The 18102-nt window shown below is 43.7% G+C and overlaps 2 protein-coding genes across 5 annotated transcripts; one reads left to right on the forward strand and one right to left on the reverse strand.

Moving 5' to 3' along the window:
- Positions 1-47: 47 nt before the first annotated feature.
- mob3c (MOB kinase activator 3C) lies at positions 48-3159 on the reverse strand. Of its 2 annotated transcripts, none has more exons than XM_029828896.1 (4): positions 2743-3159; positions 1215-1817; positions 603-805; positions 48-426 (listed from the first exon to the last, which is right to left on the reverse strand). In XM_029828896.1, the coding sequence occupies exons 2-4, from the start codon at positions 1630-1632 to the stop codon at positions 397-399; spliced, it is 651 nt and encodes a 216-aa protein (XP_029684756.1). In that variant the 5' UTR covers positions 1633-1817; positions 2743-3159; the 3' UTR covers positions 48-396. The 2 variants fall into 2 exon arrangements, with proteins under 2 accessions (XP_029684756.1, XP_003974025.1); XM_003973976.3 differs by lacking the exon at positions 2743-3159 and adding an exon at positions 1973-2111.
- elovl1b (ELOVL fatty acid elongase 1b) lies at positions 2097-17741 on the forward strand. Of its 3 annotated transcripts, none has more exons than XM_029828895.1 (8): positions 2097-2117; positions 15670-15772; positions 15849-16039; positions 16111-16191; positions 16266-16322; positions 16403-16508; positions 16733-16869; positions 16963-17741. In XM_029828895.1, the coding sequence occupies exons 2-8, from the start codon at positions 15694-15696 to the stop codon at positions 17281-17283; spliced, it is 972 nt and encodes a 323-aa protein (XP_029684755.1). In that variant the 5' UTR covers positions 2097-2117; positions 15670-15693; the 3' UTR covers positions 17284-17741. The 3 variants fall into 3 exon arrangements, with proteins under 3 accessions (XP_029684755.1, XP_003974086.1, XP_011612929.1); XM_003974037.3 differs by lacking the exon at positions 2097-2117 and adding an exon at positions 6755-6911; XM_011614627.2 differs by lacking the exon at positions 2097-2117 and adding an exon at positions 13324-13718.
- The last annotated feature ends 361 nt before the right edge of the window (positions 17742-18102 follow it).

Here is an 18102-nt window from a genome sequence, read left to right on the forward strand (position 1 = left end):
AAAAGAAAACAAAATAATAAACACTAAAGAATAATTTAAAAAATTGACAGCAAATAAAAATAAAACTTTAATTCACTTAAACACATATTGTTTTAAAAGGACAAACATAAAGACACATGCACCAAAAGACACAAGGGAAAGCTCGTAGCAGATGTAACCTGAACCAGAATAAGGTCCGATTTTGATGCCATAATTATTGTAGTGGCACCACATCTGAAGAAATGTGGTCATAAACTAAAACTAAACTAAAACCTCCCAGTTACACCACTCAATAATGCATTGTCCAATCATTGTCCAAAACCACTCAATGATGCAACAAATCATTTGTTTGGAAGTCAATGGTGTGTCATGGGCTCAGATACTGTTAAAATGTAAACTTGCTCCATCTGACTTGCTTTAATTGCATATCTTCTGTGTCATCTCTTTCTGCAAGACAAGAAAACAAAAAGAGCATTTTAGCACATTATAGAAAACAGGAGACTGAAGGATTTGCCTGCAGTGTACTGCTACAGTCTACAAATCATGTAATCAGATACATTTAAGCGATCATATCTTCTCTTCTAAATCTTCACACTTCGTCTTAGACCACCAGTCTGTCTTACCAGGGGCTCCAGTTCGGAGTGATCAATGAGGTTGAATTCCGAAATGAAGAAGTAGTAGTGCTTGTAGCAAGTGTTGATGTGGGCCTCTGCTCCCATGCTGCAGATGCTGTCAAAGTGATGGATGTAAACGTGCACAAACACCCTGAAGAGGCGACTCAGGATCTTCTTACACACCTGCTGGAAGTTCTTGGGAAAAGGTACCCCTGTCATAAAGGAAGGAGAAACAAAACACCTGAGAGATTATTCTGATTAGTGGATTAAAATTTAAGAAAGGCAAAAGTTAAAGTAAGAAGTTAAATTCATAAGATCAGCGTTAGCGTCTCCTGAAATGACGCAATGAAAAATGCCAGCAGTTGGACAAAAAAGTACCCTGGAAGATACAAAAACAGTATCACAACAGTGTTGATTCCTTATTAGGTAGTTTTCTTATAACCATAGACTCGTTGGCGACCACGCAGGTTTTAACAAATCATCTACGCATCAACAGAGACTTTTCTTTAAATGATCGGCTGCCTGTTTTAGACCTCAATAAAGGCGAAACCGAACTCCAGGATGACATTTCAATGCTGCTGAAGCACAGTCGGGCAACAATCTGCTTTATTCGTCACACACCTACTCTGGTGGGGAAGATGTCCTCATTATTGATGAGCGACTCGATCCAGTCCATCAGCAGGTTCATGTACTTCAAGGCAGAGAGCTTGGTGGGTTTCTTGTACTCGTCCCCATCTTGCCACCTGTACTCGTACCTCAGCCCCCCCGACATGATGGGACAGGTGCGCTCGGTGCAGAACTCGCTCATCGTGCCGTAGATCAAGTTGATCCTGTTAAAGAAATCCACCACGTGGACAGCAATCCAGTCACTGATGTTCTCTCCCTCTGGGAGCTGAACCACTTTCCTCAGGTCCAGGCCAGACTTGAGCGAAGCCTGGGCTTTCTTGTACAGTTCAAAGCGCTGGGTGCCTGGTTCGAAACGCTTCCTCGGCCTGAACGTTTTGTCTTTGCTGAAGACTTGTCCGAGACACAGTGCCATCGAGTGCGTGTTTCCCCCTGAGATATCGCAGAAGAATCAGGCCGTAATTAGCTTTGATTTGGGTAACGTGACCTTCCTGAGAGATGGAAGCAGGCGTGCCTCTGCACGGAAATCGAGTCACAGAGGGTCAGGGTCTGTCTCGGTAAGATTTCTGGGAGCGCTTGTTTTCACATGAAGGGCCGTATCTGCGAGGAAGAACAAGAGCCATCAAATTTGTTTCCTGTCAGTCCACCACTGTGGACCAGACTTACCGAGAGATTATACTGTGTATTACTGTATAACAAGAAAAGGGCACGACAGCTACATTAAAGCCTTAAAGACACAGTAAGAAGGTACTTACAACTCTTTTGTGGGTGTGAATGCAGCGCTTGAGCGGAGTATTGTGAAATAACAGTAATGTTTTAGTTCCTCTTCCTACAAACGCATCCCTGGCTGACATTAACCATCTGGCCGCTGATGCAGCGCGACCTCATTAAACAGCCACGGTAAGCATTTTCAGAAGTGGCCCAAGTATAAGATATTGTAGCAGATGCATTTAGCACAGCTCAAAGTCGTACATTTCATTGTGTGACGCTTGTAACATTTCCTCGGTAGCAGCTTGAGAAACGCAGCAATAGTTGACTTGACAACACGGTCACATCCCAGCGGCGGTGCCCACACGCAGTTCTGTTGTGTATCAGCGTTTGAGTCCCTTTTTGTGGGTCTTGACATTTCCTGTGGTTGTTTACTCAAATGACCGGAGGTTTTGGTCACATTTTTTTTAAACTCATACCCCAGCCAGTGGTTGTTTTTTTTGACTGCGTTTCTCTTTTCCGCAGACCCCCCGCATGCTCGCTTGTTTTGATTTTGTTCAGAAGAACTTCATAAATGTGTTTGGCCTTGTTTAGTTTGTGTGCAGGAGGACGCTTCAAACCGTCCTTGACAGAAATGCTCCAGTTTCAGCATGTCTGATCACGCTTGCGATGGAATGTGTCTCGAGTTTGCAGATGTACGAAAATAACCCAAAGAGTCAAGAGAAGTAGATGTAAACAGCAGGTATATAAGGTGCATTGACCAGAGCGAAGGAGACGAGAAGCAAGTGAGAGCAAACAAACTCTGTGGGTGTTGTACCTGAGTGAAATCCTGCAGCAGAGCGCCTGGAAGGAGAGAAAAAGGCATGGGAAGCTTGGGGAGGATTCAGGCGCTACGCTCCTTGATTTCTTTGATCCATAAGGAGGACACGTCTATTTGCTGTGACGCTCCTGCTGCTCCTCTGGATTCTCTCTGTCACGCCAGGCACTGAGAGACCGAGAGGCTCCGGCTTCACTCAGCAGGACAGACAACAGCGAAGAAAAAATAAAAGATGTTTGGCTTCTCTTCCCATGGGTGATGTCATATCCTGACTTTGTCTACCAGGCTCTGCTCCCTGTCCGTGTGTGTTTTGTGTGTATGGAGAACCTATAAAATGAAAGAGCAGAAGGGCTAGAAAAGGCCTCGTACGGCCCTCCCTCTTTTTCCAATCCTTTTCATCCTGCAGGCAGAGCAGCCAGCCCACTTATCCCACCAAAGCCCGGCCCGCTGGTAAAGGTCCTGAGAAAACAACCCCTCTTCTGAAGCCACATATAGAACAGAGGGAGCAGAGTGATCCCACAAAAAATCTGTATGTTTGGCAGAGCATGCCTCTTGAAAAACCTATGATTTAAATTCTTTGCCTTTTTAAGATATTGTCATTGAACTCAGAGCTAACCCCACTTTCAAAAAGGGGGGGTGGAGAAGAAAAATCCCCTCAGATTGTAAAAACATAAACTGGCTGCAACAGCCCCCGGGGGCGGAGTGGTATTGTGATAACTGTAGCGACTCTTTGTGTCCAAGGTGAATGGATGCCTGTGAAATGACAAGGGTGTCGGTTTCTCTGCTGTGTAATTGTACCCAAATCTGAAAACAAAGCTGCCTCTTTATGACACATTTGCCGCCAGCAGTGATAACCAAGGGGTCAGATAAAGTCAGAAGTCTGCTGACAAGGATCCTATGGAGTTTACTGGGGTTTGTTTCTTGGAAATACGCGATTATTGGTGGTAATAACTGCAGTTAAAACTGGATTAATAGTCTTGGGTCACTGTTTAGATGTCAATACTGTATATATCTAATCAGCCAGTCGGGTGGGGCCAACTCAAAGCACCAAGGCCCGTTGACATGATCAACATGCTCTGATCTGAGCAGCCGCATGAATGAAAAATGTCCAGAAAATACAAAGCAAATAACAAACAGAACGGATAGGTACAGTGTACGTGGTAACGCTTTGATGGAAAATAACGTTTTATATCTGTGAGTTGCAAAAGCACGTGCAGTCAATTTTCACCCTGAATTATAGCTGATCGGCTCAAAAATGAACGTTAAACAAACCAGAAGGCTTCACAAATTCTAAGTAGGTCACATATTTGGCACTGAATGAAGATCCAGAAACGAAAGCTATGATACCCCAGATTGTTTTACAATGCGCACTTCAGAAGTTTGTTTCTAAATCTATGGACCTGAGCAGAAGTTTGATCTGGCTTCATCCTCATCAGCACTCTTCTGTGAGTGAAAGGTGATGATGGATACTTGAGATTTACACAAATGACGCCCATAAACAAGGCAAGGCTGCACGGGATTGAGATTGTGCAGCACAGTGGTCCCGTCGACTGCTTTTCACATGGAAAGAGATCCTGGCCAGCACCTCAGAAGTGCATTCCACGCAGGGGTACAGACACAAGGGGTGGAAGAGTCAAAACTAGGCAGTGTTGAAAAGAGAGAGAAAGAGAGCAAAGAGATGGAGAGGCAAAAAGAGGCAGGAAGAATCAATAGGAAGCTGAAGAAGTGGAAAGATCTGCAGGAACCAGAGCTGAGGGACAGGAAATGGTGAATGAAGGATCCAGGGGAAAGAAAGAGGGGGAAATTTTACAGGGGGGAAAAAGCACGAGTTAAAATAAAATGAAACTATGGAAAAACAAGAGGGGCCAGAAATCAGAGGAATCAAAGAATTGGAAAGAGGAGGAAGGGGAAAGAAAAGAGGGAGCAGTCAGGATCAGAGGTGTTACTGAAAGAGGAGGCACTCAAAAACAGCAAAAGGATGAGAAACTGAAACTGTCTTCTGAATGATCCAAACTCTGGATTGATATTAAAACTGAGTTTTCTTGAGGTTAAACTGGGAGTACCAAATATAGGTTTTGCATGTCTGTTGATACATGAAAAAGGCCCCGAGGACCACATTTCCTCCCTGAATTATGAATATTGTATAATTTCAGATTTCTGCCCGGATTGTGATTTTACCAGCTGTTCCGCCTCAAATGACAAAGCTGTTTAATAAAAGGTCAATTACAAAGGAGGATCTGCTACAGGACTAAATTAATATTTGCACAGACTGTTGGAAACACCCTGTGGACACAGCCAACTGTGTTAAGGTTCATCTGACCCAATTGACACACTTGGATTTGCAAAGCTCAGCAGAATATGCAGAAGTGAAATAGATGGCGATGACTTCTTGCTTAAATCCCCCTTTAACGGTACGTTAACGTACGGAAATCGCAAGATTACGATGCCGATAATGCACCAAATAACCGCTAGACGGCGCTATAAGAGCCGTTTTAATCAGTTCAGAGTTGTCAGTAAGAGGTTTTCCTTTACAGTGGTGAGTTTAGAATGCTGATTGAATATAGTTTCATTTTTCTTACTATTATCTTATTCGTTTTTCCCCATATAATGCTGGTTTCATGCAGAGCATTAGCTCTAAAGAGCATTGGAGGAATGTGATATTATCTAATCTGACAGAAGATTCAGATTCAGATTCAGATTCAGGTCCTTTATTGTCCCACACGGGGAAATTTACAGTGCAACAACAGCAAGAGCACGCAGAGAAAAATAAGATAAAATAGAATAGAATAGAATTTGGAATATACAAAGAGGATGTATATTTACAATAATCCAGGTAAATGGATACTCAGCCCCTGTATACCTGTACATAGTACAGAGGGTGAATACAATATACATTTATATATATCATATATCATATACATACAATATACATATCAGAATATATAAGAATATATAATATTCAGATAGGATACATATTAATATTAATAAATATTCAGGAAGGATAAAATGGAAACAATATGACTCATAGTATGTGGATGAAACACCTCCGACCTATAGTTGCCCTATGCTCTACTTTGGATAGTGCAATGTCACCATTCAGAAATGTGGCACGGGAGGAAGAAGAACCTGTCATGCATTTTCCTCCTACTTTGATCCTGCAGTGACTCATTACTCACAGGAAGCATGCTGCCTGTCACCCTGAGTACACATGACTGCCTAAAAAAGCTCAGAAACTGCTACAGTCAAACTGTAACCTTTAAATCATAATATCTTAACAGTAGTTTGGTGCATCTGATCAAATCCCTCTGTCCATTCTGTAAACAGTGGTATCCAATTAGTCCTGCACTGATCTCAGGCCAGGCTCCAGGCACAGGAAGAGAATAAATAACAGCACATCTGTGCAGCTTGATGATTTATGACTGTAGTAAGAGAACACGTCCACCTCCAAAAATCTCTCCTGTGTCTGGACTTTTAATCATTTTAAAAGTGGTACATCGTTTAAACATTATTACTACATGTTTGCTTTGATTACTTGCACCACATTATATGTAACAACAATATGTAACACTGTCATAATTTTGTATTTCCATTTTGAGTGCATTTATAAATTCACATGGCAATCGGTTTTATTGCAACCTCCCATGGACTTGTATGTTTTCCCCTCCCAACACAATTCTATGTAAAACTTGTATCAAAGCTATGAATGTATGATTTGCTAAAATGATCTTAAAAGACTGAAGAAAACAAAGATGACATAACAAGACCAATGAATGAATGAATGAATACCACAACTAAACACTGGATTTTCAGGCGGGCATAATTAAAAATGATCAATGTCCATTTTTAATGAATCTTTAATTGTAAACGATTGATACAGAGCTTAGACGACTACAGCTCCGTCGGAGCTCATCTTTTAGGAGTCTTAAAAGTGGCTGCCGTGTATTTTCCTGTGCAATTTGTTGATAAAAGTGTTTGATGGCCAGTTTGATTACGTCCATATTAGGCGACAGAAGTGAGCGCGGCGGACGGACGGAGATGGCTCCACCTCTCCCCGCAGGGCTGGGTCTCTAAGATTTAAACGGAAAGGAAGAGGAAGCCGAGGGCTGACTTCGCTCACGAGTTCGGCGACATTTTCATTCAACTACCCCCCCACAATACATCCTCCACAGGTCTGTTACTTTCCTACAGCTTTTTCTTTCAAACCTCTCGTCCGTTTATGTCGTTGTCGAAGCGGGCGTCGCTGGTCCAACTTTTCAGGCGCGCTCGAAAAACGGCTCGACTTCATGTTCGTTACTTTTCATCTGACGAAGTGGGGCGTTTGCCCGGGTTGAATATCTCGATCATCTTCTCGTGAGACGACGTGGTCTGCTTATAACAATATTTTTTTATAATTACTTTACATCAGTGATCTCCAGATGAATCGATTTAAGCGTTTTGTAAATGGCTCTAGGCTGCCTGAGCGCGGGATGCTGCCGCGTCCCTTGAAAACGCGTGGTCGTGCGTGGATTTGCATCTAAATTTGTGTATTGATGGAATCGTCCTCTATCTGCCCGCTGTTCCTTATCCGCACCTGTGCTGCGGACAAAGGGTGACAGTTGGACCTGACCCATCCGCCCTGAGCAGCTCCTTCCTGCCGACACACTGACCAACGCACCATCCGTCTCGCCTCTGTTTTAAAGCGGGATTAAACCCAGTTACCACCGTGTTGCATGCCCTGTTTGGGTTGAACAAGAAAACCTCTGCAGTGGTAAACGTTTTCTTTCCCCCCTGTCTGAATAATCCAGCTTTTGATCAGCAGTTTCCCATAGGAACCCGTTTCTCCACAGTGCACAGCCTCCGTTACTTTATACGGTTGGAAAACTGTCATTTTTTATTTGTAGCTCTGTGCAAAGTTCGCGTGTTAATATTTATTGGCTCTGGCGAACTCTCAAAAACGTACCCAACCTCGCTCCAGGCCATAAGAGCGATAACGCTCAGATATAGGCTGATTCCGGGTTCGACTGATTCACAGCCTGCTCCCAATCTGCTTTTAACAGCCCCTGCATGAAACTGCTAATCACTTTTTCTTGCATCACTGCAGATTAAGACGTGCAAACTGTGCCTCTGTGGCATTTCTTGTCAGTTGCTGGCCCTCGTTTGTCCTCTGCTCTCACGTGTGTGGACATGTAAACACTGTATCCATGGGCTGTGGGATGGAGACCCATTAGGTCCGGGTCAACCGTCCAGGTGTGTTTCTGTTGATAAAACAAACTCCGGCGATGGTAGAACAGTGACCTCAACCTCTGACCTTTACTTTTAAAGTCTGGGAACTCCGCTGTGGCGTTGTTGGAAGAGGATTTGTGAGCGTGTTTTGGGTCACAAGACGTGTTTGGAGGTGACAGTTAGAGCTCCAGGGGCTCATCGGAGTGACTGACATGTCACAGAGATGAATGGTGACATTATGGGATGGCAGAGATGGTCTGCCTGTTCCCTTTGTCAGGGTTTCCATAGGTGGATGCTGCAGCTGCTGTTGTCCTTTGGTGCTTTTTAAGGGTTTTTTGTCCTCAGATTCTGACCCTTGATGAGAATGAAGTGTTGGTTTAGGATTAATTGTGTACTCATGTGACCGTGCGGTGCTCAAAACTGTGAATCTAAGCAGTTTATTTAACCCCCCCCCTCAGTTTTGCGACTGCAGACTCCTGCAGGCACTTTGTGGATATTTTGGACAGATTCACTTCCATGTTTCCCACATGACTTGGTGTAATTTGGATTATCTGCTGTTTTCTCATTGTCCATTGCTGCTCAGCTCTCTTTTCCAAAAGTATCGTCCAGTTTGGGTCAGCTGCAAGGTTTTTACCTGATTTCCAATCGTCTGCTTTCACTACTTTATTTTAATCGTGCGACAGCTCATTTCCCTTGTGTTAACACTTCCTCACTGAACCGAAACAAAAAACAAACACCTAATAATAACTTGACTTTCATCTGCTTTGTTTTTCTTCAAAGATGGAGCGGACCACCCGTGACCATTAAACTGCTTGTCAGCCAGTTTACGCTGAAGGCCCTGAAAATGGAGTATAGTCTTAATTAAAGTGCTGAAAGTGTTGAATGCTGTGTACAGGCCAGATGTGTGATGACATTGAAGAGGGTGTGGTCAGAATTTCAACACAGTAAAATGAAAACACAGCTAAACGGCAGTAGATTTCCATGCTGCACAATGTACCACGGTGGGCCTTTTTTTTTTTAAAGAGGATTTTAGGTTCGGGATGTGTGCTAGGTAAGTTAATAAAGAAAATGATAACATTAGCTGACATTTGACTGCCTTCTTTCATGGTCTGAGATTGCATTAATGAATGGTGAATGCGGTGCAGGGTTGGGATTAAACTCATTGATTGAATGAATTTGCTTGTCAGTGCAACAATAACAAACTTGTGCTGTCGTTCAAACCGTGGGTGTAGCTCCACTGATCATTTGGCCGATTGTTGGACGTTGCCTGGACATCAGATGTTTGGGTAAGCCGCTGGGCAGTGGGGATGTGTAAGTAAACTGGCTTGGGATTGTTGTGGTGCTGGGAGGGCCCATGTACTTGTTTTGACACCCCCACAGCAGCAGGTATCAATTTGGACATGCCTTGTAAATACCTCAATGCAGTTCAGTCTTTGGCTAGGTATTTCCCACAATTCCCTGGGACGGTGGTTTGAAGTGAATGACTGTAACTGTTGTTGATCCAGAAAATGAGAGGACGCCTTCTGATGCTGAGAATTGGGAATAATCCTCCCTATTTGTGGCCTCGTTTGGTTCACTGTCAACCTTGACCTCTTGTATTGTTTCTTGAACACACAACAGTTGGGATTTTCCCCTCTTTGGTCTTGGGTCTCTGGTGACTCCTATTGGGATTTCAATTGTTGGTAACATTTTCTCATGCTTTTGGCTGAAGTTTCTCATTAAAGTGCGATTTGAAATTCAACTGTATCAACTTTTGAACCGTTGCCTCGTCAGTTTTGGGGTAATCGGGCCAGGTGTTTGTACCAGGTTACGTTCCGTCGCTTGTGTGTCCACATCTGCAAAGATAATTGCAAGTTTGTTAAAGGTCTTTTAATAATTAAACGTCAGTAGGCTGGGCTGTTGGAGCAAATATACTGGGAATTCTTTGGTTTGTCATTCTTGTCGTTATTAACTCTTGCGTAATCTTTGTCTCTTCCCTTTTAACACCTCTAGTTGCGTTGTAGAATACCAAAGGAGTTCTTTCATGAGAAATAGGTGATTAATGACTCACTGTGCTAGTGTGTGAGATCATTTATGGTATGTGTTACATTGTAACACATGATACATACCAGCAGTGCAGCAACACACAGCTCACTTGATAATCTGGGTAATGGTTGATCTGAATCCTCTTTTTTTTCCTTTTTAATGCACACCATCACACCAACCTGATGTTTGGAACCATCAGTGTTGATGGTCTATCCTGCACCATCTGGGTTCTATTCTATTTTTATTGAATTTCCCCCTCTTTCAGTCAATTTACCTACAAATTGGATCCATCTGTTCCACCATTGGGTCTCATGAGGCTGTAATTTATTGATCAGATATCAGGTGGGTGGTGCCAGCGCAGATCACCTGTCCAGATTGCATTCCATAGTCTGCAGCAGAGTGTGAACATGCCTCAACAGTCTGCACACGTCACCCAGGACCCGCGCGGTTCAATTAAAAGCAACGTGACCTTAAACCCACATTAATAAGTCATCTGCAAGTCCCATGAGTCAAATCAAGAGTTTCATATTTTTCATGCGCCACAGTTGCAGCTTCCACTTTTGCCCGTCGCTGCAACTGTAACAGTTTGAGTCAAGGCCTCATGCAGTTACTTGGCAATGGAAAGGTTCAGAAATTTAAGTTACTGGTGGGAGAAACTTCTCAGAGACGGGGGGGAGGGAATGAATAGAAGGAAACCGGTCTTTGGATGATCGGCTTTGTCTGTACACTTGCCGTTAGGGGTGATTCTGCTTCCCCTACACACACGCACACGCACACACACACACAATGAGGGTAAGATGGTGTAAACATGACAACCTTGAGGCAGACACTGCAACATTCTTGCGCTGCCTGGTAATAGTTGCCATAAGGGTTTTTACGATTTCACTGACTTTTGTCCCCTCCGGGTTTTCTTCGTTGTTTCAGCAACGTACGCACGTTTGTGTTTGTCATACAAAAGTCTCTGTTGGGTTTTAAGCTCAAGCTAGTGACCGTAGCTGAAGACCTAAGTGTGTTTCACCACCAGTCTTGTTAAAAAAGTTTTGGTGAAATTTTATGTAGTCGAATACGGCAATAAAAAGAAAAGAAATCTTGCAGAACAGGAATGCTGAGTGTGTAGTGTTTCACGTGCTGGCCCACACACTCTCCGGGGATTTGTCGGTGCAATATGTGTCGAAATGGAGGGAATTTCTTACAAACTGGCACAATTCACACTTTGTGACCACAGATTGCGCCATTAGATCTTGTCAACCATCGCTGGAAATGTTTCTCCATAAAGTGACAGTTGACTCGGTTTCTTGGCCTCTGTTGACGCTTCTCATCAGTGCAGCGTCCGCTGTGTGTTGCCCTTTAAATTTACCTCCTGATTTATTCAGAATAATGGCTGTTACTTCCCGTCTGTTACATCACTTCTTAAATTGTGAAACAGCTGAACCGGTTGTTGGGTCAGTTTGTTTGAATACAGCATTATCTTGGTTTTCATCTGGATACTCGCTTCTCTAAGATGACTTTGAGCTAAGCCACTTTGTTTAACTGCTGGCTTTTAATTCATTTATTTTTGTTCCGTATCTGTAAGTGTTTAGAAAGTAGCTGTTCTGATATGAAACATCGCCAGCTCACAAACCGAACCGCCAGCGCCGTTGACCCTAGCTTTACGTTTAGATTTGCCCAGTGGCCAGATCTCTCATCACAGGAGTGTGAGATGTGCTGGTGGAAATTCCATGAGGCCTCAGCTCACAGCTGCAGCCCTGGAAACTGCTTTATAGTGGTTTCATTACCTGGCATTTAATTGCTATGCAAAGGGGTCGTTTCAGTCCTTTGTTTATATTTGCATCATCCACACCGCTGCTGTTGAAGGGATGTCCAAATATAAACATAAAGAAATATAATGATGATTTTCATTGGCTAGAGGAGTGAAGGTGTTTTAAACACAGGGAGTTTACTATTTATTTGGTTGCGTGTGTTAGTGTGTGTTTATATGTGTATATGATAATTAAATATTGTGTAGATGCATATTGATAATTAAGCCCCAAAAAATAGTACATTAATTATTACTACTTTGCTTTTTGGTTATGAAAATCATAGTTTTTTGTTGCCTTTGTCTGTCCACTGTTGTACGATTATAATTTTTTGACATGTTTCAAAATAAACTAGATGACAACAAACACCTGCGCTGCTTATCTTACCACGTGTAAAGGGGCGTCTCCCAGGACGAGATGAACAACATGACAATCATATCTGAAAGTAGGGAAAGATGATCTCTGTTTTCAGGTGTGTTTCGGTATTTGGAGGAGAAAAGGGAGTGCTGGCGCCCCCGCCCCCACCTCAACGCTGCCTGGCAGGCACATGGAGTGACGGGTAAAACCAGCCCAGTCAAACAGCTACTAAACATAAGCGAAAAGACTATTTACACAAGCGGGATCATTCGAGTCGGGAGGATATGCTGGAAGTGCTCAACTATTTTATATCCCTTTGACGGGAGATTAAAATGTATTTTGCACAATTTCACCATTGCACACTTTGTCAGCCCCCTCCTAGGTCCGTGCACGGCACTGGCTGGCATGTGGAAACAAAGCCCTGATTCCCAGATGTGTAACTTTAGGTTGGGATGGATACAAATATACGAAAGTTGTCCTCCACACATATAAACCGTGCACACCCAAGTCCAAATAATAACATACATACTACTATCGGCTCCATTTCTTCCTCTTTTTAAAGCTGGGTGTGGCAGTGAGAAGACAGTGTTTGGTAATAACAGACGGACGAGCCTTCTTTGTATATTTAGTGTGGAAGAATCTAAAACATTAGTCTTATTCATCAGTTTACAGCGCTCACAGTAGCCTGGTAACGCTACCTTATCCAGCCCAGTTTAAACAGTAGGTCAAATCTATTAGCGCTGCAGTCCTACCAGTTAACGAGCATGTGTTTAACTTTAGGGGCCCATGACGTGAGGGGCTCCTTTTTAACTTTACTGGGAAACGGGCATCGGATCAGAACCCAGAAAGGGCAAAAGCGAAAAAGGATTCGAATCCTTGATATCGAGGGATGGATGTTGGTTTTGCTCAATGGGTGGCAGTCGGGTAGAGGTCCAGGCCCAGCGGAACAATAGGCCTCTTCATCACAACAGCGTCTCCACTGACCACCCCCCCCCCCCCCACCCCCACCACCCCTACAGTGCATAACAATATCTGCCCAACCCTGAGAGGAGACATTCAGGGTGACCCCAGCCTTCTGTATGTGTTTCAGCAGGTAGTGGGTGTGACCAGGAGAGTGAAATGGGGGGGTCACAACCTTGTTGAAGTTGGGGTTTCAGCCAAGGAGGAATAGGTTGTTCCTCTTTTTTCTCTGTTCTGATGTGTGGGAATTTATGAGGGACCCTTTGCGGCGCGAACTCAGTAGTAGTCTGTTGAGTAGCTTACTTGGTGCACTATCTCTCTCCCGCTCCCTCTCTCTCTCCCTTTCCCTCTTTCACTCCCTTTTTCCTGTGAGCTAGTTATTCATCCCTTGTGAGTCAGGGAGGGTGGGGATTTGGAAGACTGCTGTACCAGTCACAGTTGGTCCGGTTACTTTTTCATTTCCCCCACTCTCATCTCTCTCTCTCTGTTTCTCTCTGTGCTTCGCCGTTCTTTCCGCCGCTGCCTGCATCGGAGATTAGCGGGGCTTTGCTGTGCTTTAAAAAAAAAAGAAAGAAAAAAAAAAAAGGAGGAGTTGACTTTTGATGATCACTTGGAAAATTTCTCGCCTTGCCAAAGGTAAGTTGCTCAATGTAAGGGAGGACTAACTGGGACAGGCTCCACACGACTCGGCAGTTTCTTTAAACAGGAAAGGGTTTTGTTGGCGTTTCATATGTCACTTTAAAGCACACACGCGTGTTTGATCAATGACGTCTCAACTGCATGTCTGTTCCTCTTTGTTCATCATTAACTCCGAGGACGATAAGCACGAGTTTCCCATTTTCCATCCCTATGATTCATTGACACAGCTTTCATAAGGAACTCTGCTTCTCTTTCTGCCGTGCTGGATGTAAAACAGCCTCTGTGTTCAGGCTTCCTCGCGCTGAAAGAGTAACTGTGAACACGGAGTTGTGAGCATTTCACTATGGTGATAAGATGTAGCTGGGGGGCTGTAAATCAGCAACATTCAACACATGACAGAAGCCATTGTTTAAAGGTTGACTTTTGCTAAAGTGGTCATGTGCTTTACGACTAAATTGCTCCATTCTGTCATGGGAGCAGCAGGCCTGAAGGCTACTTTTTCCTCCTGTAGATTTCCTACCAGTGTAGCTGACGCAGCTAGACAACAGAAAACTCTAAAAAAAAAAAAAAACTATATGTTATATGGATCACACACGCCCTTGGATTACTGCAGAGATCGGGCAGTTATTCCCGATGGCTTGATGCAGAAGTTGATGGATCTTTGCCACTGCGGAGGCTTATTCAGGTCTTATGAGGAGATTTAAACATTCCTCAACTAAAAATTCAGAAAGAAACTGATCGATTTGGTTGAAGCATTATATAATTAGATGGAGAACACAGGAGGTGGCCCAAAAGCACCTGGAACTCGTTACTATTTAACACAATCGAGTAAGTTGCCGCCTTCGGCGCTGCAGCTTTTGGTCTGGAATGCTGCACTTGATCACTGGAAAAGCCTAACAAGACTGACCAGGTGGATGTTCTGGTGCTGACATACTTGTGGTTGAAGTGGAAAAAAAATAGCAACAGGAAAAGTCATTGAATAGTTTTAACTCTGACATGAATGAACCCGCCCAGGAGGACTATTCAAGAGAAAAATGATGCTTGGAGGGCTAAAACTCCCTGAACTCACTTTTATCCTCTTACATCTGGATCAAATTGCCTAATTTCCAGTTTGATAGCCTGTGATTGGAGACTGATGTTTGTTTGGAGACGGCCTTTAAATGTATGCCTTCTTGTAAGCTTTACCGATCTGCAATGACGCAACCTCTTTTCAGTATCTTCACAATGCTTGTTTTTTTATTTATGTTGGATTAATGTCATGCTTTTTTTGGGCACTCTGTATTAGTAGATTTCACGTCAAACAATGGCTCTTTCTGGGTCCACTGTTGTGATAGGAGACCGCACCCTGCACGTCCTGTACTCTGAACACGCCACAGTTTGGACCTGATAAAGAAAGGAAAAAGAGCTGATATGGAACCATAACGACGTTCTTGTGTAGACACTGTGCTTCTGTTATATGTTTGACTGGAACCGGTCCCTAATTATACTGCAGATGTCATTCTCTCAAACACAGCTGACGTTTTTTTCCCCAGGGATCTTCACCTTCCTTACATTTCCCACATTAGAAAGAACTTTTGGAGAGCAACTGGTGCACAGAAGTTGTGCCAAGTTGAGATCCTATTGTTGAAGGAGGGCTGTCCCTCAGGCACCTCCTCTAACATCAGGCCATGTTTCTGAGTGGTTGCAGCTGGGGCAAAGGATCCTGGGATATTTGTTGGGAGTGTCTGTTTAGTGAGGGAGAAGCTGCTCTCCCAGTAATTTCATTTCACTCCTGCTGAATAGGTAAATTGTGGAAAAGGCTTCTCCCCATTGGTTTTTATTCATCAAGGCAACACTCTGATCACCGGGGATGATCATAACTGTTGACTTCTGTAGACAAAGTGGTGGTTTTTCTGACTAACATCTGCTTTTATTCACAAAAGTTGCTCCTGTCTTTTGTTTTTGACAGATCACTGAATAACAACAGTATAAGATGGCAAACTTACTGCGAGGTGTCCAGGAGATGGGCTCACACGCTGTGGATATATACGACTACCTCTTGGCAGGAATTGGTGAGTGAGCTGATAAAACCCAAGACGGTTCCCCCGGACGGTTCTGTTGGTCTAACATGTCCTAAACTTCTTGTAGATCCACGGCTGAAGGGGTATCCTCTCATGCAGAGTCCGATCCCGATGACTTCAATATTGCTCTGCTACCTGTTCTTTGTACTGTACCTGGGGCCTCGAATAATGGCCAACCGCAAGCCCTTCAAATTACAAGAAGCCATGATAGTGTACAACTTTGCCCTCGTGGCCTTGTCGATATTCATCGTCTATGAAGTGAGACGCCATTTTTGGATTGTAACGGATTGTCTCCACATTATTTCTACTAAATATTCCAATTATTTCAGTTCCTGATGTCCGGTTGGGTCACGACATACACATGGAGATGCGATGCAGTCGATACATCCGACAGTCCTGAAGCACTACGAGTAAGATCGCTGATGACTCTGTTATAAACTTCCGTATTATATTAGTTGATTTAACCATTTGTTCTCTACTCTAGATGGTCCAAGTGGCCTGGCTGTTCTGGTTCTCCAAGATTATCGAGCTCATAGACACAGTAAGTTCACCACCGGTGACCTTGACGATAACGTTCAATAACCTCGGCATTATCTAATCGCCGTTTTTCTACTCCATCAGATTTTCTTTGTGCTGAGGAAGAAACACGGCCAGATAACTTTTCTCCACATCTTCCACCACTCCTTCATGCCCTGGACTTGGTGGTGGGGAGTTTCCTACGCTCCTGGTGAGTTGGAAGATATCAGCAATAATTAATGGCGCCATTAGCCACGTTGCCCATTCTTGTACCCGTTAACCCCCACAATCTGCAGCAGTGTCTGCTATTGATAAGGAAATCGTGTTCCTGTAAAGTAGCTGCCTCGGTTTATCAGTCTGAAAATGATTAACCTCCACTGTCCTCTGCTGTCTTGATGGTGCTTGACTGAGATGTCATTGTCCTTGATACCACAGGTGGAATGGGGTCTTTCCACGCCATGGTGAACTCTACCGTCCACATCATCATGTATTTCTACTACGGCCTCTCTGCCGCAGGCCCTCGCTTCCAGAAGTTTTTGTGGTGGAAAAAATACATGACTGCTATTCAGCTGGTATGCACTTTTTAACTGAACTCTCTGGGGGAGAGCTTCAGAAGGTGTGGCCTGTCCTACGTTTCTAACCTGTCTCCTGATGCCTCCCGACAGGTCCAATTTGTCCTGGTATCACTCCACGCTACTCAGTATTACTTCATGGACAGCTGTGACTACCAGTTCCCCATGGTAATCCACCTTGTCTGGGTGTACGGAACCTTCTTCTTTGTGCTCTTCTCCAACTTCTGGATCCAGGCGTACGTGAAGGGTAAGCGGCTGCCCAAGCAGGACGTTAAAAAGTGTCAGAACGGCACGTCCGTCTACACCAACGGGAAGCACCACAAGAATGGCAACGGCATCCACAACGGCACCGCCAACGGCTCCACTCCGCACGAGAATGGCAGCTCCCACGTGTCCAAGATGAAGAAGGCCTAAACTAACCAAAGATCACTTTCCCTTCTGTTTTTCATTTTAAATTTTACAAACGAGGCAAGGTTGGTAAACGATATGGTCAATGATTTCCACAGTGAGGGTTTCCACATTTGGTTGGCTTGTTTTTGTTTGTAGTTGGGGAACCGTTAATGAATCACAATGCATGAAGAGAAGATGACGCAACTGTTCTTCACTGACGTTGCCATGACCTCCTGGTTCAGTTTCACGCCACCACCCTGACCTTCACTCACCCCATGTGTCTGCTTTTACCCTCTGTGGACAGACGACTGTACAGTTTCTATCACACACACAGATATATTTTGTAAATAGTTTTACCGCACAGAGAAAAAAAAACACAAAGGAAAAAAGAAAATGTCTCGCTTTCTGACGATCTAAAATTTTGTTACCGTCTGTATTTAAAATGTAAAAATTCCAATAAATTCCCGTTTAAATTATCTTAACACCTTGGATCGTCTATTCTCATTCAAGTGTTGCAACCTGCCACAGAGTTACACTAAAGAGTCTTCAGGAGGACTGATGTGCTGTGTTGCAACAAAGAAAATAAGTGTCTGCAATTTTTTTTGCGTCTTGTCTTTGCCATCCCAAGTATGTGGAGTGAGTAGGAACTAAACAAGCGCTTCATTCTCTTTTGTTTATAAAGATTGAGGCAGGGAAAAGGCATCCCTCAGAGCAGATCTACACCCACACTCCTCCTACCTTCAGCTGGTTCGTCAGGGTCAGGAGCATTTCCAACACCACAGTTGATATTAAACATACTTTAAAGTTGATTTAAGATGCTAATCTCCTGTAGAAAATGGTGTT

The sequence above is a fragment of the Takifugu rubripes genome, chromosome 20, assembly GCF_901000725.2.
Source record: "Takifugu rubripes chromosome 20, fTakRub1.2, whole genome shotgun sequence".
Taxonomy (NCBI): domain Eukaryota; kingdom Metazoa; phylum Chordata; class Actinopteri; order Tetraodontiformes; family Tetraodontidae; genus Takifugu; species Takifugu rubripes.